The sequence below is a fragment of the Saccostrea echinata genome, unplaced genomic scaffold (assembly GCF_033153115.1).
Source record: "Saccostrea echinata isolate AGI-Se365-2 ecotype Australia unplaced genomic scaffold, CSIRO_AGI_Sech_v1 ptg000113l, whole genome shotgun sequence".
In the NCBI taxonomy this organism is placed as follows: Eukaryota; Metazoa; Mollusca; class Bivalvia; order Ostreida; family Ostreidae; genus Saccostrea; species Saccostrea echinata.
In genome coordinates this window covers 115,263-140,163 of record NW_026889862.1, presented here as the reverse complement: position 1 = coordinate 140,163, position 24,901 = coordinate 115,263, and the positions used below count along the sequence as shown (strand labels likewise).

The 24,901-nt window shown below is 34.0% G+C and overlaps 1 protein-coding gene across 1 annotated transcript in view; it reads right to left on the bottom strand.

Annotated features, from left to right (window-relative positions):
• Nucleotides 1-24,901, bottom strand: part of LOC133177276 (uncharacterized) — a 64,513-nt gene that overhangs the window by 9,430 nt on the left and 30,182 nt on the right. Inside the window, exons 19-28 of the mRNA XM_061312343.1 lie at nucleotides 23,175-23,256; nucleotides 18,338-19,193; nucleotides 17,691-17,715; nucleotides 17,079-17,127; nucleotides 15,868-16,232; nucleotides 14,271-14,351; nucleotides 5,566-5,753; nucleotides 917-947; nucleotides 358-498; nucleotides 4-135 (exon numbers count right to left, since the gene is read on the bottom strand). Coding sequence (XP_061168327.1) covers nucleotides 4-135; nucleotides 358-498; nucleotides 917-947; nucleotides 5,566-5,753; nucleotides 14,271-14,351; nucleotides 15,868-16,232; nucleotides 17,079-17,127; nucleotides 17,691-17,715; nucleotides 18,338-19,193; nucleotides 23,175-23,256 — 1,950 coding nt within the window. The remainder of the gene's footprint in view (nucleotides 1-3; nucleotides 136-357; nucleotides 499-916; nucleotides 948-5,565; nucleotides 5,754-14,270; nucleotides 14,352-15,867; nucleotides 16,233-17,078; nucleotides 17,128-17,690; nucleotides 17,716-18,337; nucleotides 19,194-23,174; nucleotides 23,257-24,901) is intronic.

The following is a 24,901-nucleotide window of genomic DNA, read 5'->3' as shown; positions in this document are numbered from 1 at the left end:
CACCTGTTGAACTGCCCCAAACACCTCTGCTCTTGAGGACACTCTGGCACTGGCCTGTTCCAGCACAGTAACATGTTTCTGTATCTTCAGAAGGAGGTCCCTGACTTGAGAGTCCACACAGATCTGATTTAATTGCTGCAATCAAATCATTTAAATGGTAACAAGTTGAAGGGGGGGGGGGGTTAGGAGGGCCCAGATACCTTCCCCCTCCCAGGCTTTCTGATTTTCAGTTAATTAATTTATATGGTAGAGTAACAAAACACAGACCATGGACCAAGCATATTAACAGATCAAAAGTCATATTCTCCTAAGTAAAGATTTAACTGAACCAAGATGAGTTCCTGTTTTATTCCTGACCTCAAGTGCCTCTCTCAGTCCTTTGATTTCCTTGGCTACATTCTCCTCTGCTATGTCTCGTGATCTCTCCTGAATTTCTAGTCTCTTCTCCAATGTTATCTTGTCTGTCTTAAATGCCAGCGAAAGACTTGTGAACTTGTTCTGAAAAGAGGAGGTTTTTTTTTAGATAAAAAATCTCCCTCTACTTGGTTTTGTAATCAAATGATCTTTTTCAATATATTTTCAAGAGTCCAATACTTTTGTATTTAGGCCTTCTGAGAATATTAAGGTGAGTGTTCATTAAACTCTTGAACTCTGAGATAAAAGAAGGGTATACCAAGTTTAAAATACAGTCAAAACTCGTCATCTCGAACTCAATGGGACCAAGAAAAAACTTCAATATATCTGAGGATTCCAAATATCCAGGGTAAAATACATAAAGAATAAGGAATTGGGACTTTCAAATCACTTCGACATATCCATGGTATTCAAGATATTGGTGTTCGAGATATTGGAGTTCAACTGTACATATAAGGAAAAGTCATTTACATTTTAATTCTTCCAAAAATTTAAGACTTACTTCAATTTCTTGTTCCGACAGCTGATCAGGACTGCAAAAAACAAAAATTACAATTAGGAAAAATATTAGTATATAAAGCAATGAAAAGTACTTCATGTTAAACCTTCCTTAATTGTAATAGCAGTAAAGTTTTTCAGGAGCATGTATTAAATCATAAACTTGGAAATTCAAAACAAATCTAATATACTATATACTACAGAAGAATTTAGAATTGTTTATCAAAACAAAAAAGAAATAAATAAACTGATATTCTGAAAATCCATTTCTGAATCATTTTAAAAAAATTGTCTGTTAATTGGTAGCATATCACATGATTTGAAAAAAAAAATCTTTTTAAAATCAAAAGGAAAAATATACAAACTTTACCTGATAGTTTTCCCAAATAATTTTAGAACAACACGATAAAATGAATCTGCCATTTTATTTCTGTTTAACTTGTTCAGTAGGAAATCATGCAAGTAAAGTGAATTAAGTCTGCTAAACATTAATATGACAGCCTTCAAAATGGCAATTTCTTATCATTCTTTCTTGTGCAGGCAAAAATAAATCCCCTCTTCTGATTCAATGCAGCTTAGTAATTAGAATGTTATTTGTCAGCTCTGTAAATCATAGGTGGGCTACAAACTGTATTCATGTATTCTCATGTGAATGCATTAAAAGGGTGACAACTCCTCAGAAACACTAAATAGTTTACTCAAGACATGCAATTAACGGAAGACAAAAATACTCCTGAAAGCAACCTAGGATGCGTTAATGAGGAGTGCAGTTTGATGTTGATGTATAAAATTTTTCTCTATTGTACACCTAGTTATGCTTCTTCCAACCCTTTAGAAGGCATAATTAAACTACTATACTTTTAGCTGAGTAATTGTTTTCTCTACAGTCTTTGGTTTGAACAATATTATAACAAGATGTGTTCTTGAAACACTGATGCCCTCGTATGACAGCTCATGGCCAAGGTTAAAGTTTTTGTGGACAAACAGACAGACAGATGGACACACCAAAACTTATATGTCACTGAAACTCAGACAACAGGAGCATAAACAATTTACTCCCTTCAGGTTTTAACAGAGATACAACTGCATCCCAAAATTTAACAATTTATGGATGTCTTTGAGATGGCAAGTGCTACAAAGCTGTACATATGTAGAACTTTAATCTTAATGAGGCCCAGTCTACTTGATCTGCACATACATTTTCACGCAGCACTGTTTCAGACACATCACAGTACACTTAATTGCCATCACAATTGAACAGAATGATGTCACAGTTGCAATGATGTCATATTGTGCTAAAGTATCTTGCACAGGTTTGGATTGCACATGTAAAATGCTTGAACCGATTCTGGCATTTCTTTCTGTTCATTATGTTTTAATAAATAAATATTTTAATTCATAACGTTAACATAATTTTGACAATATGGTCAATCTCTATGTGGAGATTCTACAATTTTATCTACACACATATGTGTAAGGTACAATGTTATTTTAACTTTTGGAGTTTGAGAATCAACTGCAACCAATCACAAGGAAACACATTTTATTAACCCTTTCCTGTTGATAACTTGAACATGTAGCAGTAGCTTGATTTTTTTTTTTTTGGGGGGGGGGATCTTTTCAAGTCATTTAAATGCAACTAAAAAGAAATATATTAGTTTCTACAAATCAGAAGTCTCTGAAAAGACAGTAGCTCTACTGGTGTTTACTTACAATAAAGAATCAAGAATCTACTTGTGTGAAAAGTTTAATCAGATCAAAACTGCAGGAGGAGAAGTGTTTTAAAAAAATATTAAAGAAATTTCTATCGTAAGTAATCATGGCAACATTGGTTAAAATAAAATACTGATAAATGGAATATGTATCTTAGCATAGTTTATTTCTGTACCAAGTCTCACTGAAATTGAACCAGAATTGTAAAAGGAGTAGCATTTTGTAAGAATTTAAAAGAAATTTATATTTTTAATGATCATGGCAACAAACCTTTATTGAAATCAAAAACCTATATACAGATATATGTCTCTAGGAAGTCTTATTGAAATTGGACCTGCATATGGGGTTTATGTCTCTCATTTGATTTGATATGCAAGAGCATGCTCTATATATGAACAATTTCTAAATCAAGGCAAGCTATTGACAAACAAGTTGATGAAACAGGGATATTAACAGTCCTGTTCGAAGTCATCATTTTGCAAGTTTTAAGGTCGATACAATGACCTTGTCAGCACATACAACCTATCAATGAGTCAAATGCTGACTGACGTTTTTCTTACTAATTGTTAGGCCATTATTTATACACTGAACTGTCTATGAATTTTCTGGGGTTTTTTTCTGATCATGACAAGGAGCCCACAGCAGGTGTGACCGGTCAGCAGGGGAGGCTCATTCTGTAGACCTGGATTCCTAGCCTAGCAGCTAGGCTAGCTGTTACAATCTTGAACCCAGCCCAGACTATTTTATGTGTACAGCCTATTAAGAATAGCCACTTGATACTAAAAGTTGTTTCCTAACACTGTCACTGCATGACAGACAGGTGTTTGTAACTAGAGAAATCCCCAATCAGCCTCATATAACTCCACACATCAGACTCTATCCCATACACATAGAAAAGAAGCATTCCTTAGAGATCAAAAATGAAATTGAAAGCAGGAATCTAAATCTTAATTTGATCTGAATTTAAAACCCATTTAGATTCAAGGAATTAAGGATTGATCAAGAGGCAGTCAAGTTTTTAACTATTCTTCTTTAAAATTATAGCAATACGATTCTGCTTTGACAGATAGAAAAAATTATAGTCTACTTATTTTCTCTGAGGTCAAGGCCATTTTTAAAGTTCAAATTTCAGGAAATGAAATGCAAGTCTGTTACATTATTCATATCCAAAATGAATTTTTTAAATAAATGATGATTAGGTAGAAGAGTTTTAATTCATTGTGCATTTTAATCGTCAAGGTCATTTCAACATTATACTCGTAATATGAAATGCTTCTTTACAACTGATTACGTTACCATGCTATGGAAGACATCTGAAGACTCATTAATCATTTACCTGCCTGTAACACATTATATTAAATAAATTACAACAAAATGACACTGCACCTTAAATCCTCTCCATTAAAAACATTCAATTCCTGATAAATCTCATCCACAATTTTACGAAATTCCTCCATGGACACGCCGACCATTCTTCCACCTTCCCTGCAGGTACTCTATAGATTTCTGCACATGCACAGTCAACTCTTACCTAAGCTTTGTTGTATTTGTTTTCTTCTTTGTGTTCTAAAAGATTACCTAAGTACCGACCATTTCTTCCATTGTACACATTGGTGAATAAATCACCTTGAACACAAGGAAGTATCTAGAAGACTATCTGCTATCTTAACACCTATATATGCCTACGTGTAATGCAACGAAGGTTCAATATTCAATCATTCTGATAGTAGCCCCCATACGGCTTTGCATGGTAAAACTGATAACGCATTTTTTTTTCTTAATATTTTAAATAGTTGACATATTCACATATATATCAGTTTAATCAATAAAAAAATCACCTGCTTAACTTTAAAACAGACTTGTGCAACACAAGCAGTTTATTGAAAAACAGATATATAAATTGATCGATCTCTATTATAATTTGATGACTGACAAAAAACACACACTTAATGGATGTCCTATAAAATATGACCTTGATTATCACTGCAAAAAATGCATGTCCTGCATGTTACCTAATCCCCTATATTTTTGTCACCGTTCTGAAACAGATTTCATTTAAGAGGATCCCCAGGGATTACTTATTGCTTCTCAGACTAGAATCAGATGTACTGAGGTGATAGAACCCTTCATACTTATATAATTATCTATGTACAGAACATTATCCCAACACAATACCTATCACACTCTAGTATTAAATTCAAGCAAATTATATAACCCTATACCTTGATATGGAGGAATGCAAGCAGTACTTTGTAAATGCCCTTTAATATGCAGTTAAATGACTAAAAAAATCCCATCCGTTCTATATTTTTGTTTTGTCCTGGTCTAACATAGAGACTGTTGTTTAACTGGGCTATTTACATAGTCATTTCCCTCCGGCCAGAAACTACTCTTTCTTTTAATTCATTCAAGTCCTTCTTATATCCTGTACAAGTCTCTATGATGCTGACTTAAGGTGACCTTCCTTCCCCCATTCCCTATCAAAAGACCCCTACCCTCCTACCCTCTTGTTCGACTTTGTTCTGGTTTACACCTAAATTAAACAACAGGGTCTCTGGGATGCTCACTTGGTGACAATCCCCCCACCTCACCATTGTAAGACCTCCACTCACCTTTCCTCTTGTTCTGTTTTGTCCTGGTCAATCCCTAAGTCCTGCAGCAGGGTCTCTGGGATGCTGACTTGGTGACCCCCCCCCTTCAGCATTGTAAGACCCCACCTACCTCTCTTCTTGTTCTGTTTTGTCCTGATCTACCCCTAAGTCCTGTAGCTAGGGTCTCTGGGATGCTCACTTGGTGACATCCCCCCCACCATTGTAAGACCCCCACTCACCTCTCCTCTTGTTCTGTTTTGTCCTGTTCTACCCCTAAGTCCTGTAGCTAGGGTCTCTGGGATCCTCACTTGGTGACATCCCCTCCCACCATTGTAAGACCCCCACCTACCTCTCTTCTTGTTCCGTTTTGTCCTGATCTACCCCTAAGTCCTGTAGCAGGGTCTCTGGAATGCTGGGCATCACTAGACTGTCAGACTCCCCATCTCCGTTCGTCATCATTTGTCCTGATTCCTGCATCTCATTCAGATCGGGCATCCTTAGGAACTTCATCTGCTCCCGACGCTTGGCAAGGTTTCCCTGCAAAATTTATCCTAGATATTATTGTGCTCAAATATAGTTCATTTTATCAAACAAAAAAAGATTTGAGCTTTATCCAGAGGGTATCTCTCACGATAAAAGATTGAGTAGGGTTTCTAACAACCTATATGCACAAAGTTTTGTTTCACATTCATACAGGATCTCTTGGTTTAAGTATCCCAAAACAATCAGCACTGTACATGTACCCAAGCATTTGACTTGATTGGAGTCAGAGACTATTTGAACTGCTATTTGAGACTTATAGTAACAAAAGTTCACATTTACAACTTGACACTCTTCCTGTATTCCATGAGAAGATACAGAATCGAAATTACAATTGTTAGCAATATTTTGGCTTCACAACCTACATGTGCATATATATAATCCATATGCACTCGTGTACCAATAATTCATTCTATTTTCTCCCTTTGCATTAAATTTTTCAATAGGTAGATGTAATTTTCCACTTAAGACCATTTGATTTGTTATCATTATAATTTATAAGCCCTGCTTTATAAACCTGTATCAAGACATATTGTAAAATCAGAATTTTTAGCAAGGATTCAAATTTGGAAGTTGGGGTTGCTGAAATTTGATATGAAAACAAATCACTTCCATGGCATCATCAACTCACTTAAAGTATGCAGTGAAGATATTTCATAGTTAATTAATACCATTTTTTATGTCGATCAGTGCCATACTCCTACAGTATCCCTCTCTATATAGATTTAGTTATAAACTGCTTGAAAAGTCATGAATATGTGTGAATTTGTTGCAAAGTATTGCAAAGAAGGTACAAAATGAAAAGAATTACCTGGTTCACAGTGAAAACAAAGATAAATTTTGTAATATTAGTTATCTTGATTATATCAAGAAATTTTTTAAATGCTTAACACAAAGATATCAAAATCCATGCATTTACAGAATTGTCTCAAAACCTTGAACTCTTACCACTATAAGGTTTATGCATATGACACATTAACAGACGTTAAAAGATCGAAATGAATCTCCACATAATTTATAGTTACAAAATTTGGACATAATTTATACCTGTACAGGTTGATTACTTGGATATCTAAACTTTCCTGAGTAACGAAACAAAAACCTCTTCCTGGTTGCCATTCTTTCCTACTCATGTGCACAGACACCAACAATATTTTTTTAAAACAATCGAAATAATATTATCTCACGCCAACTCAGTCTAGATATTGAATGCTTACAGCATACATGAAAACATTGTCTCAAATGTGTTAATTGTATTCTCAATATTCTAAATTTCTACATGATAATGATAAATACTGGAAAAACTGAGAAAATAATTATATAACCACTGTATTTTATCATTTTCTGGAGATTTTCTAACCTTTCTATTATCTAGCTGTCACAATCAAAATTTTCCTAGCGGGCAAAATAAAAAAAAATTTAAAATACATCATGTACATAGATATGAATTGAATGACATAATCACAAACTGTAGCATTGACAGTCATTTATGACATCTGAAATTAATGCATATATCAAATATGCTCTGTCAGTGTCCCAAACTTTTTTTTGTGGGGAGGGGGGCATTCCCTGAATTCTAAGGTTGCATGAACTTGCATCTCAAGTAATAGCACAGGGTGTAGTAATTAAGTTAGCAATTCTCACATTATAGGTCATATGAACCCTAAAACAAGTCAAGTTTTGGAAGTAATCATTACATATTATTTGTAATGTACGTTGCATGCTTAAGACAATTATCTTTTAACCGGCAAATTCTTTAGAGGAGAGCTGGGAAGGAGGAGGGGTGACTGCTGTATACAAGTCTAACATGGTGCTCTCTGTTATCTATCACAAATTGTATACATTCTGTTCTTCTGATGAGAAGCAAAATGATTACATGATACTTTAAGACTAAATCACCAATCAATCTAAATCAGCCTAGATAATCTCTTATCTGCTCATTGTTAAACCTACAAGAAACAGCTAGGCTGATGTTAATCAATCAATGTGATAATTTGCACAGTGCTAGCTGACTTTTTCAAGGTATTGATTTTGGAATTATATTGTAAATGATACAACATTAATTCAAATTTTTTGCTGCATCGGTTTCAACAAACATAGGATGGCATTTCATCTGCAATAGTTAACGCAGTCAGCACATCTTTTGTCTTTTCAAAAAAAAAAGAAAGACAAAAAAATACCATAATGCTAAAATGTTAAATCATTATCAAGGAGGGTTCCCAATCTTTCATGTATTTTGTGGGTAACAATTACCCATAATTTACAACCTCAAGAAAATTAAGAATTAATTTGTAAGATACTAGTACTTTTTTTGTGAAACATGCATGGATCCACAAAATCATATTCCATAGAAATTGTAAATTTTTATCCATCCATGAAAATTTGCTTTCTGGTAATTAATGATTCCAAAGATCACATTAAAAAAATCTCTCCTAACAGAAATGTATAAGAAAAATGACCAAATTTCTGCAAGACTGAACACATTAAATCAAAGACTAGTAAGTTTTTACAGTCCCTTTGATAATAGGATCTTTCAAGTACATGTAGCATTCAGTCATCTTGTCCTCCATGGGGTGAACCCTGCATGGCTACCAAGTTTCAAAAGTCATTGAATTAACCGATTCTGTTTTGCAGCTTCTTTGGTAAAACTGTGCATTTCTTTTTTTTTTGGGGGGGGGGGGGTTGCTGTTTCAAGATTTTTATTAAAACATTAGAAAGGTTGCTATTTGCTATTTAACACTATTAAATCAAACATGGTTCAAGTTTAATAGCTTATAGTTTATTTACCTGCATAAACCTCTTTTCTATTTGTCATGATCTGTAGAATAAGTTATTTGCACAATCATTCAAACTATTATTAATTAAAGTTAGTTCAGCACTTGGCACTAATTGGGCTCATGCAATCTTGAAAAACTTGCTTTGAATATGCAATAGACATACATCCCAGCAATGGATGTATATATAGATATAAGGAAAATGGTTTAGCTTCTGTGTTAATTGTCTCAACAATGGTTTAGAGTTGGCAGTATATTTCTTAGAGTAATTATTTGTGAAGGTGGGTGTGAAAAAGCCAAAAGCCGCTCTACGAGCGATTAGCTCAGCTAATCAACATGCATATTTTTCTGCCTCTCAGCAGTATATATACCCCCAAATGCCAAACAGTGAATGCACTTATGAAAATGTACACATCCTCAATTTTGTCTATACTATAAATAAGAATTAAAATCTGGGGCCAAAAATAAAATTAGCTTTGTTTGGCGTTGCCGGCCGACTCGCATAAATCGGTGCGGCCCGAAGATTTTTTTCAACAGATACTGATCATAATTTTTATTTTGTTTTATTCATCCAGATTTAGGTGTTTGTACATTTGCGTAATATATACAGAATGGGAAAGAATCATGTAAACGCTTGATTGATCAAACAGTTTTCATTTATAAGCGTCTGTGTGATGTTGAATAAATGCGTATCACGAATCCAAGGATGGCTGTCGAAAGTGGTAAAATGTAAACTCGGTATAACAGAAATTGATGGCATGACTCTCTGTGGTAATGTGGTTTTAAAAGTAAACTGATGAATAAGATATACCAGTTCGAAATAGAAATTTCACGGTACAATGTCCTGTCCGATTTGCTAGTCTGGCTGCCATGCTTGGATTCGAGCACATGATTCGAATTTACACTAATTTAATGTCAGTGATTTTTAATACTATGTATATTAAAGGTTTAAAACTAATAGGGTTTGAAAATCAATGACAAAACTGAGAATCAGTTTGGACTGTGGTTGTCGTTAAACTATCGGAAACCCATGACGTTCGGATACTAACAACATGTACCATTTCTGAAATTTAAATTTAAAAAAATATTTTCCCTACCTACCGACCCAAACGTATAAAGACTAAGTCGGCAACGCCAAACCAACAATATTTTAATTGTGGCCTGGACAATCTAATTATAAAACAAAATATTAAAATATAAACATATTATTATACCATATATGATCATTTTTTGTAATCTGCTGACAATAGTCAAGGCCTGTCTGTATCTTATAACATATACTCGTGATCCATGTTATTGGCACATTCTCATCCACAGAAATGTGTTACATCTTTATTATAAGTAGCACGCTTTTGTGTGTGTGTTTGTTTGCATGTGTGTTTAACTTAGTTTGTCCTTTCGCGAAAAGGAAGAAAAATAATTTGCATCAGGATCGATGTTGAATGCTGTCTTGATTTATAGGTATGCTCTTTGCTAGGGGATGCTCCAGTGTGCGGTGCCCTTTTTTACCTCATCGTGTTTCTGTCAACCTAAAAATTATTTTCATCCTTCGAATTCCCTTTTTACTTAATTTTTCATTTGTTGATGAGTCCAACTTAGAGCAAACTTATTACTGTGGATATTCAAAAGGCCCAGTAAAAGTCAAAGCAATATAGTTAGCAAATCATAATTTGGAAAAAGAGAGCATCTTTCCCATTTTACAATTCACTAGTGATATAGTGCGAGTATAGGACTACTTCAAACAAAGATAAAGCTAAGAGAGAGCACTCACACCATTCTGCTAAGTGTAATTTGTACCAAAATATAAACTTACCCAAATTATATAACTTTAAATTTCTACTGCCCTACAGGTCATGAAGTATAACTTAATAAATTCTTCTTTTTTTTTTTTGAACTTAAACAGGTGATTTAAAGCATGTGCACCTGAGGTATAAATATACACCGGGGGAGTTCCTTCTTTGTCAACAGATTCACAATCCGACTGAATGACAACACCCCAGTAACAAATAAAAATGTCCTACTAAGTCAATACAGAAGAGCTTCTTCTACACAACAGGCAGTTAAAATATACATCTAAACAGCATTTATTACAAGATTGTCTCATCATTTTTCAATTTAATTGTACTTAATCAAAGGTAGAGGCCAAATAACTGACAAAAAATTAAGAAAGTAAACACCTACATATGAAGCATTAATAAAATTTGAAACTAAAGTTACCCAAATCGTTTAATTTTTTTTTTTAGCATTTGAAACTTTTTCCTGGTGTAATACATGTAATCTTGATATCTGACATATATGCATAAACCATGCAGATGGCAAATAATTTTTTTATTATTTTTTTTTTAGCATTTGAAACTTTTTCCTGGTGTAATACATGTAATCTTGATATCTGACAAATAAAATCATGCAGATGGAATAATTTTTTGTTAAAAAATCAACATCATCTTCTATTTTCTCAAGGGTGTCAACCACTAAATGTCAAGTTTAATTTCTGTAATGCAATCAGAACACAATACATGTATAACACATATCCATTCCTGTAACATGTATTTAATTTCTTTACAGTCAGATTGAATTTTAACACCTTAATTTAAAGGTAAAATGTAGAAAAAAAAAATACAGGGCATAATGCCTGCTTTTCATTGTAGTCCCGAACATTTAGTACATTTATAAAAGCTTTAAAACAAAACAACTTGCGCCCGAACCTGTTTCTTATAGCCAATGATGGTATATTCATATATACCCATAACCATTGATGTACATTTCTGTCATCAACCTGCCACTTTATGATTTTGTTCACTCTAATAAACCAGGTATATTTTTTTTAATTATTTATAGCTATAAAAATTTATTTCAGTAAAGACTAAATTTCTTAAGATACCACCAGACATACCTCTTTCTATATCAGATTGTATCATGAATGCATAATAATTCTAAATGATGGTTAACTCCTCTTGTTACAACTTTAAAAATCTCACAGTCATGACTGAACTAATTGCACTCAATCACTAGCTGTTTTTAAAATCTGTTTGGAAATAATTCAACTTATGATGTATGTGTTTACAAGCTTACCTTTTAAAAATTTGGATGACTGCATGTGGGTGCATTATGAAAATAAGTAAATTAAACGGCTTACATCACTTAATCCACTTAAAATAAATTCTTCTCCCAATGGTCAACCAAATCCTGTTCTATTAAGTCCTAATTTTCACACAGAACATGATGATGAAATTGTACCCATTTATTTGTTTCGAAATCCAAGTCTACGTAAAAAAAATCACAATGCCAATACCCTACCTGTAAACAACCTTCCAAATTGTTATTATTCTCCACAACTGTGATTAGCAATTTAAAAGGGCTAGCCTTTGTTACGGATCATCAGTAACCATTTTCTATGGAGCAGATAAGAGATAGACCTATCTCTAAGTATTAAATGACCAAAACTAACTGATCATGTAAATGTTTGCTGCGCTCTTGTATTTGAACTGTATGCATGTATCTGACAGCCAACGTAATGAAATGACATCCTCAAATGCTTTGCTGCTTCTAACCTATTCTGTAAAAGCTAAATACATCGATACAAGCATGGTAATTATATCGCCTCAAACTCTTTTTGAATGCCAATATTTAATGTGACATCAATACTAATTTGTAATTGGCTGTATACAAAATCCTATTTACACTAATTTACATTAAGAGCTGGGCAACTGCTTTGAACTTTCCATTATATACATCCAAGTGCATCCAACTGGCAAAGAAGTTTGAAGAGTTCACTCCCTTTACACATTCAAAAGAGAGAGAGAGAAATAAAAAAGCATTAATAGAAGAAAATTAATGAATACGAAAGTTGTAATAAATCAAAGTAGGTTTTAAAAACACCACCCAACATGAAAACCAACAGATGTAGTTAAATTCACTGGAGGGCATTGCATCTCATATATTAATTCTGACTCACTTAATGATTCTGCTGATCTAAATTTTCATCTTTTCTGTGAAAGTCATTAACATTAAGACTGAGAGGAGTTTAATATCCAAAACTACATTCTAAAGAGTATATATATATCAAGAAGAAGCAGTAATTTTTTAAGTAAGAAATCATTCTTAATGTCTTGTTTTTGACTCTGTGTTTAGATGCATACTTATAAATAAATGACTTACATTAGAGAGTTATAACCTTTACAGGAAGTTGAATTTCACACAAAAAACACGTAAAATACAAACCATCCATCAATTTCTCTCAAAGGAATTTAATCATCCAAAAATTTAATTCACAATTGACATAAAAACTCCTACCTGATAAGATATTCATTGGAGATAATCTGACAGTTTATAGAGTATAATCTGTAACAGCTACTACAAGGTAAACTGTTCATAAAGACGGAAACACAGAAAGAAAACATTTCCTTCCCATTTCACTGAACGACCCTCCTTTGACACTTCACAAGAAATTAACTCCACCTGGACTAAAAAAGATAAAGCCCCCGTTATTTTACCCCTCTCACTGATATAGCTATATAATCCAGAGATCACCCCCTCACTATAGGCCTGCTGAGTGTGATCTCTATATACCTGTAAGACTGTAGTATACATCTGGAGGGTAACTATATAACAAATCTCTGTACAGCTTTAATTGTGGATGGCACTGACATGTGTTTTCAGTGGCTCCAAAGATGCAGAATTGGAACTGAGCATGTGAACATACTTGATGCATATTTATCATAAGAGAAAAGGCATGTTTGTTTTTTCTTGCAGGAATTTCCTTTCAATATGTCATCTCTATATTTAGTTTTTATATATTAACACAAATAAGCCAAACTGCGGGGGTGGGTTTACAGTTATGTTTTACAGAAATCATGTTTTTGTTAAGGAAACATCTCTAGGCAAACTAGCTATCATTCCTCAATTGTTTGCAAATTTTTAACAGGTGTTCAACAGGTAAAAAACTGTCATTAAAAAATGATGAAACTCAATTAGAATAAAAATGTCTTTGCATGCTTCTCCAATACTGCAAATCAGTTCTTTTATATAGTACATCTCCAAATTTTACAATTATAAATCTATTTCCATGAGATACTTCTTAGTGAAATTTATACTGCAATTCATTCAGAGTAAATCTACAAATAATTATATATTTAACTTTTATACATTAATATTCAAATGTGAAATTTTGCATCTTACCTGCTTTGGGTGCTACATGTACCATAAGTGCAGAAAATGCAAAAAACTTGTCATACACAAGTGCATGCAGACAGAGATTTATGCCAACTTTATCCCCAAACCCCAATATATCTTATAAAGCACAAGCTATCATGAAGTTAAAATATCAATAAATCACCAGCTCAAAACCTCAATATTCCAAAATCAATATACTGAACGCAAGAATGAGAGCTTGGGTTCAGCAATGAACAGGACACATTGCATACAAGTTTTGATCACAAGATTTGATCATGCATTCTAAAAATCATTATCAGGAAAAGCCCACAATTATACTTGGAAAAATATCTTAAAAGCATATGCCACATTTTTGTACATTACGTAAAAATACACAGAAAAAGAAGAAAAAAACCTGCAGTCGTCAGAAGATAAGTTACCTACTGCAACACATTTTTCTTCCTAAGCTTGGAAAGATGCCACAAATAAAGATGTTATTTGTCAAGTTTCATTAGATTTCTAACACTTTTCACCTCATAACGATACAGAAGTTTTCTCCCTTCTCTCTCTCTGTCTTTCTCTCTCTCACCTGTCTGATTTTCTTGAGGTATGGTGAAGACTTGAATCCACCTGCAGATATGTCACTAGATCCTGAACTGTCACTGAGATTCTGAAAACAGTAAATTCCTAATGATTCCAACAGTTTGTGTTGTCATTTATAGTGTTATAAGTTTCTGATTTCAACAGAATTATCAGGGACAAAGGAACTTAAAGTGACAGTACGGCGCATCTCATCAAAAAACTGACTTGATAAAATTTTCCGACAAGATTTGGTATTTTTTTACTGCTCATAAATGTATAAACTTTCAGAAAATTACAACTGTCACAATTAAATAATTTAGATTATTTCGTTAAAATTAATAGTTATTTATGGGACGTAAATATATACATCAAAACGTGTTCGGGGTTCCACATTCCATGCTATGCACGCATGCATAGTTTTCATAAACAAAACAGCATGGTTAGAGAGGGAAGCCCGGTAAGCCTGCTACATTGACAAAGTCGACCAAAAAGAAAAAGAAACTGAAAATAGAACTTGGAAAAAGCAACTTTCCTGACTAAAATTTAGTTTGGGGATTAATATAATCGCTGGATAAGGAAGAAATGGGAACTCGGCGACACTCATGCAGGGCTCTCGAAGGTTCTATTCGACAGGTTTGTTGATACTTGTTATCATTTCTCATTTTTCCATCGCTTTCAAAGAAAAAAAATAAGTGTAAACCCAACATAAAAATACACCTTTGACTTATAAACATTGTTGCCATTTGAAGTGCTAATTTTTTTTAACTGACTGTGCAGAAAAATATTTTGTTTGACATTTGCCGCGATAACGTATGATTAGTTGGTTTTTCCTTTCTCGGACCCTAATACACAAAACGTCAACATTTGTACTTTTAATTCTGTTAAATTCGCCTGAAAGCAGACTAAAATCTTTACAATTATTATTTTAGATTATTTTATCAGAAAGTTATGATAATTTGCTTTTGAAAATTGCTTTTACCTAATATTCATTATAATTGTAAACTATACAGTGTAGGCACGTGTCATTTTAGAATTCACGTGGTACTAATAAACAGATCTAAGATTGCTCCAGTTCGTACGACCCTTGATTTTCCGGCAGATTCTAATTACGTTAATTTTGTTTGAGTAGAGAATATTTCTGTTTCTCAAACTGCTTACATAAACTTTATACCTTATTTCTTAGTGACATATAGGGTAAATTTGAATGAAAAAAGCACACATTTTGCAGCCGTACTGTCGCTTTAACTACATTATAAAATCAATAACTCAGATTAGTACAAAAATTATGGTTATCCTATATTTCCAGATTTATACAATGCCCTTTATTACAACTTAGTCGTAGTAAATGTTCATTTGTTTTTTATAAAATAGGATTCATATATTAACCCCTCCACCCCACCCACCCATCTCCCCCAAATTGAGGTAATGTATTCATGACTTAATTTAGTTTGACGGTCTCATACAATTGCAAATTTCTAGAAATAATGATAGCAAGTTGATAACATAGGAAAACATCTGTTCTTTGACATGCACATCATCTTTGTAATCTATACTAGAAATCTAGAAATCAAAAGGATAATAATTTTCTATTTTAAGCTGCATACCAGTTTCTCTAGCTGCCTTATTAAGTTACTGGTTACAGTAATGCTATCATCATCCTTATCCCCCTCCTCTGTGTCTGCCCGCTCTTTTTCTTTGTCTTGACCTTTAGACTTCTCAACTTTGACCTCATTCAACTCTTCCTTCTTTTTGACCTTTGACTCCAAGGCCTCCTTTTCCCCATCTTTGACCTTTGACATGACAGCTGTACTTTCCTTTTGGCGGTTGACGTCAGCTACTGTGGTGGGTGGAGATGCTGTTTTGATGTGTTCTATGCATGTTTCGTCATCTGATGAGTTTAAGGTGGTGGCTGTTGATATTGATGGATTGATGCTTATGGTAGAGGGCGCTACTAAGGCCTTGATGTCAACTGTATGCAGCAGTATAGAAGATATTACAAGATATGCATTTGAACAGCAAACACCTCAAATTATCTCACAATAAAACTTTCTATAAGATTTTGCATTTCAACTTTCAGTAATTATTTTTAAAAATGTTAACAACAAAATGCCCATTGGCCTTAGTATAGACACCCAATATCAGGCCGCAACTTATCCCAAACATATTTTCTACAAATGAGCCACAAGCTCCTTAAGATTTTCTGCTACAACTTTGTGGCACAGACAAAGGTCATCCTAGCTTGCTCTCCTAGTGCCCTTAACCTTGAACTAAATGTGACTACACCCTGTAGTCAAGTTAATGCTTTAAAAATATTTTGTAATGTTTTGCCGGTACTATTTCTCTGTTGAATATGTTTGACAGTGTGACTTTAAGTGATCTGAGCACAGCAGAGTGAATACATATGAAATGCCTTTCTCCATATCTTGAACATTAAAAGGTTAAAGTTCACATGCACTTAGTTTTTGACTTTGGTTCTATCATCAGGTCCCACAATTTTAATGCCCTTTCAAGCTTAAATGCTATTTAGACCTTTTTTTTTCAATTTGACTGACATTAATTCAGTCATTAGCTGTAGAAACCTAAAATATTCAACATTTTTCTCTGGAGCAACAAATACAATATTGCTAGACTGCAGACAGAAACAGTAGCAATAGAGAGTCATCTAAGCTACTAAGGTGACCCAATAAAATAAGATAAATATTCCATACTTTTTTTCCACTGTAGATGTGACAACAACTGCATGATTGAATATAAGCAATAATGAATTTCGACAGGAAATTTATGTGGAAATATTTCAGAGCAGTTTATTACATACCTGTGTTATTTTTTCCAGATTTTGTTACCTGAATCACATCTGGTTCTTCCTATAAAATATTATTTCAGTTAACTTCAAAAGAAAAATGTAAATACATGTTTAAGAAAAAACTACAACATTAAGTTTACAGATAATTCAGCATTTAATGAAGTAATATAAAATAATGTCCTTATTAGTTGCTCTTTTCTTTCATAATAAATAAAATCATTAGATTTCATAACTGCGCAATAAAAAATGAGGAAATGTTTTTATACGACAGTCAGGAGAAAGTTTATCTTTATTATATAACATAAAAATTTCCACTTGAAAGATTGTACATGATTATATATATATAATTTGCCGAGAACTTTCTATCTCAATTTTAAAATAATTCACAAATATTACATTTACTTTTTAATCAGAGATGAATCCCATATTCAAAATTACACAATCTTAACAGAATAAGAATCTGATTTGCTCATGCCACCTCAAAAACTGCTTCTGAATACATTAAGTTTTGGAAATGAAATTTACTTAACAACTGTATTTATTTTTTAAGTTAACATTCAGTGTAACAGATGCACTATGGAGTTACTTCCCTTTAACTTTTGTTAATTTAGAGAATGTACTCACAGGTGTGTCATTTAAGTCATCCAATCTACAAATTACAAAAAAAGGTTTGAGGAATATTGACTTTTTATACAAGTATATGTAGCATATAAACACATACATCAAACAAATATTCCTAAAAAATGAAGAAAAAAAAATTTTCTTTGAAAATAAATTCGAAAAATTCTTGTTTGAGAGTGATATAATTGAAAGATTTAAAATAAATATAGAAACTTAATTAATATGAATTGTTTAACAATATCAAATGTTAGATGCCTAAAATATATTGCATTTCAGCATGCAGTTACTTGTGGACAGGATGCCTCAGCCCCCCCCCCCCCCCCCCCCAACCACCACCATCCCCCCTAATATGCAATCTAGGGCTTCTTCAACATTTTTTTTAATCACCCAAGGAGTTTGGATGAAAATGGCTCATTTTAGAGATAACAACCAAGTATCAGACTTGTTTCTTTTTGATCAGAAAAGCTCACTTGAGCCATTTGCTCAGGTGTCTTGATAAGTATTTTTTTCTTGTAATAGACCTGCAGCACAAATTTATCAATAATCATTATTTTATTGACCCTTCAGACACAACAGTGAGTTGTACATCACAATATTTAAACTGTTTCCAAAAGAATCCAAATCAAGTGATTTACAAGACATGCATGTACCTATGTTTTAGACTTGTGTCCTCAAGTGTACCAGCACTGTCTTCTGCATTGTCCCTCCACTGTGTCCCAAACTGTCTGCTTTTATCACCTATCTGTCCATCAGTGAAATCAGGGTCCATATCACACAACTCTTTGCCTTTGTTACCTGTCTGTCTGTCAGTGACATCACCACCGCTTCCACACAACTGTTTTATCATGACATCACAGTGGTTATGAGAGGTGTCTGTACAAGTCAAGTAACTAGAATTCACAGTAAAATCACCACCACAACCCACAGCACCAGTACTTTGTACACTATCACAGACTGAGTAACACAACGGGGAGGGACTCTGGGAATATGCTGAGGTACCGTGAGACTTTGACATTTTCATGGATGTGGAACAATCCTCCAAGTAATTATATGAAGAAATATAGGAATGAAAACCATCCCCACTTTCTTTTGCCATGCTAGTAGGTAAAATCTGAACTAAGCTTTCAGGGACCTCCACCTCCCTTTCCTCTTTCTGACCCCCCTCAATGGCCGCCTGGAAGCTACCGCTGCGGCACCTTGGGTAGTGCTGTTCTCCAGGTGGACAATTGTGATTGTCAATTGCTGCCTGATAACTGTGTCTTCTCTGCCCCCCACCATTGTACAGGTCATACAAATGCCCCTCCACTTGACAGCCACCATCGTCTATGTATTCCTCCCCCTCATTAACCCTCCCCACATCCAGCTGTAAATGTTCCATAGACTGCTGCACACTCTTTACATTTTTTTCATCTGTGCATATGTTGTTCTTTAGAGAAGGCAATTTTGATGGGGGTTCCTCCCTGACAGCTTGGGTCTGTGTGGCTACAAGATCAAAGGGCAAAACACCTACAATGAAAGAGATCTGTTAAAATCCATTCTTCACACAGGAAATGGAATTTAAAAAGAGGTACAGTGATCAAGCTCACAAAATAATACCCTACCCCCCTCCACACATACAATTTCTTTAAAGTGCCTATTTGCAATTTTGTAAATGTGACTTAGAACTTGTCAAAATGACCTTAGTTAAAAAACAACAGGCCCAAGGGCCTTAACGGTCACCTGAGTATAATACAAGTAAAGGAACCATAGAAGTAGAGTGAAACCTGTCTAATCTGACATGCACTGGCAGACAAAGTCTGTCAGAATAGACAGGGTGTCAGATTATACAGTGTAAAGAATGTAGAAAACGGTAAAATGGGAAGGAAATTAAGGGTGGAAATTCACTGTGATGCGGATTGCACAAGGTAGGATTAGATCATTTTCACAATACAGTGAGACTTGTATAATCTGGATCTTGTGTATTCCAAAATCTTGCCTAATCCGATGTTAGCTTTAAGACCCTTTCAGTAAATTTAATTGTTTCAAATGTTGTCTAATCCGAAATTTTGTCTTATCTGAACAATTTTGTTGGAACCATTGGTGTCTGGAATAGACAAGTTTTACTGTATATAATATTGATAAATGGAGAGATGTTACCCATTAGCAAGAGAAATAGGATGACCAAGGATCAACAAAATAGTTAGTCCAGTACTCAGTAGTAATCAGTAACAAATCATAAGGTAGATTTATTTACTTGTCAGTGTTAATACATTCACAATTGTCACTTTCAACATACAGACTAAAGAAAACAATACTGCTTAAGCATTTGTAGTAAACCCATTCCTTCTCACATTGGCCTCTCTGTTTCTTTGAACAATTAAGAGCCATTCTCTGTAACGACTTGAACTTTTATATAGGAGCTGTGGCACGCATAGTCTCAGAATTTCTCCAAACTCTCTATGATAAAAGTCTTTGATACCATAAACTCAAATCAGGCAGAAATTGGTTGCTACGTGTCATGGTTACCATGGCAACCTGTCCTAAAGTTTGAAAAATGGCATTTTTCAACATGTTCAGCGTCCCACAGTTAACGTTTGCAGCAAAGCAAACAAGTGGCAATGATTGTTTCTGAAAGTTGTAGGCCTGATGTCTTAAATGCATGATAAACATGTTTGGTAAATCAACTATTACATACGTTACTATGGAAACAAAGTATTCAAAAGTAATAATTTTGCTCATTTAATTTTATAAAATCAAACACTTAAGAATAAAAAAAAATTATAGGTTGAAATGCAAGCAAATAATAGACAAAGGATCCTTGTAACATATACCAAGGAAGAAATATGATATTTCTTATAGGTTGGCAATGGTTGCCATGGTTTTAATACCAAGAAGGGATTTTAAATTTACTCTATTAGTGTTTAAATCTAATCCTATCTTTTTTTAAATGCATATTTTTATATAACTAATGATAAATTTTTAAAGACGTTCATGTGACCCTAATTTTCACATTTCAAAAAACTCAAATTCAATTCTTTAAATAGAGCGTTGCTATGGAAATAAGCCGAAAAAATATGCATGAAAATCTGAAAAATATTCTGTTTCCTTGGATACGTACCCTTGTATGTAGATTCCCAAAACTTTTATGATTGATAATTATGAACAACTAACCTGACTTTCAATTTTGACTGCCACCTAATCTCTAACTGGATGCAAAAAGCTGGCACATAGGGTTTAATATTGATATAAAATTAACAAAATCGAACATTTCCCCTTCTTGGTTACCATAGCAACAGTGTTGTATTTTTCAACAAACGTTATCAATATATGATATTCAACTTTAGTTCTACCAGATAAGTACTATTCAAGGTGAGTCAAATAATACGTTTCTTGAATAAAAGGTAAGTAAATTCCTAATGCAGCAAAAAAATATCACTTTAAACAACAGGTACATTGTTTCCATGGTTACACTGCAAAGTAACAATTAATCCCATTTTTTCTTATGTTGTCGGTGTTGCAAGGTCCTAAGGATGTATATGTGCCAGTCATGAAATTTATTGTTTTTCCTGAAGATAGTAGCATTTACCCAATCTTAGCAAAACATTTTGCATGGTAACCCTGTGTTACCATGGCAACCATGACGTTATTTTTAGAATAATATTGCCAATACCTAATTACTTAAGGTCAAATATTTTTATTGTTTTTTCTTAGGTTGATGATTGAGTTTGATCATTTAACACCTATCATTAGTGAATATTGAGCGTTTTTCTGCATTTTTCAGCATCTAAAATGTATTCCAAATGTACCCATGGTTACCACTTACTTAGAGATAAATTCTAAATAGTTTCTTTATAGCATTAGTGGCAACAAGGTGTCAGGTTTTTGTGAGAATTGTTTGTTTGTTATTCTTAGTCTTTATTAAGGCTTAATAAAGATTCAAAGTAGCTGAAAATCTCAATTTTTCCAACTTTTCTGGCTGTTACCATGGCAACCAAGACACATAGCAACGAAATTTTATTTGATATATGTTTCTGGTGTCAAGTTGTAATAATGTGCAAAGTTTCATCAAAATCGGTGACCATGCGTGGCAAAGAAGTTTAAGTGGTTACAGAGAATCGCTATTAATGTACAAAGATAAGGAACTTTTGTCTCATCTTTCTTTATTTATTATATTCAAATCTACCTGATCATTAAAAAACTATGAAAGTACCTTTTGTATTACATTAAAATTACTTAATCTTGTATATACATGTAATTCTTTTATTCAATTGACCTATCAGATACATTATTTACAGTGATTAATTATCATAAGTGAAATAGCAAAGGGAAATAACTTCTATCAGTTGAATACAGATTTCACTACAAGATCAATAGAGCCCTGCCCAGCACCAGAACACTTGACTCAGTGGTCGAGAATTTCACAAATCTGGTAAAAATGCCCTTGCTCAATACAATTTTGTACTCTGTTTCCCTCCTAGACACCCAGGAGCACAGAAGAGGATTTTCAAAACATTAATGCATTTTTACAGTATAATCAATAGGGTCCCATCCTAACATCAGAACCCCTGACCACGGGGCCACAATTTTCACAATTTTGGAAGAGGCATCCTTGCTCATCATAACCATGCACTTACTTTGTTTGCTTAATATAAGGAGCAGAGAAGATTTTCAGAGAATTAATGCCTTTTTCTCTATATAATTAATATAGCCCCATCCTAACACCAGAACCCATTACCCAAGGGCCATGAAATTCACATAAATATTTTGGAAGAGGCACTCTTGCTCATCATAACCATGTACTTACTTTGTTTGCTTAGTACCCAGGATTAGAGAAAGAGATTTTCAAAGAATTAAATGTAGTTTTCTCTATATAATCAATAGAGTACTGCCCGAACACCAAAACCCCTGACCCAGGGCCATGAAATTCACTATTCTGGAAAAAGCACCCATGCTCATAACTATGTAGTTTATTCAATACCCAGAAAAGAAGATTTTCAAAGAAATAATGCACTTTCACTATATGATCTATATAGCCCCACCCTAGCACAGAACCCCTGACCCTGAGACCAATAAGGCCATGAATTTCACAATTTTGGTAGAGGACACAATGCTTATTACAATCATGCCAATAGTTTGACTGCTTGATGTCCAGGAGTAAAGGAGAATATTTTTAAAGATTGCATTAATTTTGGTGGTTTTAGCCCCACCCCTCAGGCCCCTGGGGGGCAGGGACCATGAAATTCATAAATTTTGTTCCCCTTCTCCTATAAACGCTATATGCCAAAACTGGTTGATATTGGTTCAGCAGTTTCAGAGAAGAAGCTGAAAATGTTCAAATGTTAACACACGACGCACAACCAACGACGCATGACGATGTACAAAAACAGATAGCAGTAGGTCACCTGAGAGTGACTCAGGTGACCTAAAAAAGAAAAATTTCTTAAGTTTCTACATTGTCCTGCCCATTTATAAGAACATCTACTGGGAAACAAGTTTTTCGTAACTTACCACTCATGTCTGTGGTTTTCCTTAGCTCACTATTCTCTCTGTTTCTGGAGTGAAGGAATGAAAGTGACTGATCGCTTCTCATCTGAAATCAATATCTATTTTGTTTTACTATCTTCGTTAACCCTTTGCTTTAATTAAACTTCATGACACTGTCTTGTAATCTGACAGTCTCTCTTCACTACTCTTTCTTGGCTGATACTTTTCATTAAGGATAACACTCTGTTCAATAAGAGGGATTGTCTCTGTTATTATGACAATGTCTTTTTGAAGGAAAGAAAATTGAAATCATATTCCATAACTTTTAAAAAAAAAAATACTCTTAACTGTCTTGCTATTGTGAAACATCAAGAAAATAGCAATTTAAGACTTGACATCTCAAAGAGTTCTGCTTCTAGCAAATGACATTGAGATGAAAGGTAGATCTGAAACATTGTATTCAGATACAGCATGGATGAAATGCTAGTAGGGAGAAAATATATACCCCCCTATAAAGAGTTTACACAAAAGTTTTAATCTTTCACTTGGTTTAAACACTTCATATCCTTTATCTAAGGGAACTCTTTGGGTGAAGTTTGAGCCCATCTGGGCCAAGGAAGGAGAAAATATGCTCCAGAATTTTACACAGAGGTTTTTCTAACTTGACCTTTGACCTAGAAAATTGGTTTAAGGTCACTGCACATCCTCCACCCAAAAGCACTCTATGGGTAAAGATGACGCTTGACTTGGCCAAGGGAAGATAAAACATGCTCTGGAAAAATGAAATCGGACACATATGGACAGATGGACAGTCTGATCACTAAAGGGAACCGCAGTCGGAGCCCCCTAATAATACAACTATAGACTTTTCTTGCCAGGGTATATCTACATCTCTTTGATGTCAAATACTGTAAGCAGGCCTCTAAGTGACCTCTAAAAGTTAGGCGCCAGCTGGCTCCTAATAAAAAAATTTAGTCGCCAATGCAAATCTTAAGTCGCCGGGCAATTTTTTCTCAGGCGCAAAAAGCTAATATTAGTCAATATAGGGACCCATGAGGCGTAGTCATGGGAGGGGGTTTGCATAGTGCTCCTTCCACTTTTGAAAGAGGAGGGTCATAAGAGTTTCTTTGTGCCCCACCCCCTTGTCGGAATAGTAATGTAGGAGATACAGGTAACTAGGAAATGATTTTCTCCAATTTAAAATTTCTTTCTAAAATCTCTTCTGAAAAAAAATTGTTGAAAATGTTTATAGGTCCAGAATTCGGCAATAGCCAAGTCAAGTTAAAATGGTTGCCAATTTGGTGACTTATAGAGAAATTTTAGGCGCCAATCAAAAATTAAAGGCACCATGGCGACTAAATTAGTCGCCAATTAGAGGCCAGTGTGTAATTGTACATATTAAATAAGGGCACTCAAAATTTAGTGCAATCTTTCTCATACTGATTAGCATAATGAATTAGTGCATTTGGAGCTAAGCTTCTCAATGTATTTGTTTCAATCATACATAAGCATATACTTAGTGGACAGGAAGTAGTTAATGTGAAAGGCACTAAAATATGATTACCAATAAAATATACATGTACTGTTACAGTATGTACAGCATATCTCAGTGAGGGTTTTAGATCTTTGTGTAAGTATGTCAATGCCTACTGATCGATACTTGAAATTAGTTATCATGATAAATATGTAATAAATCTAGAATCAGAAGATTCTACACTATTGGAAATGCATGGAAAAAACAGGCTTTAAAA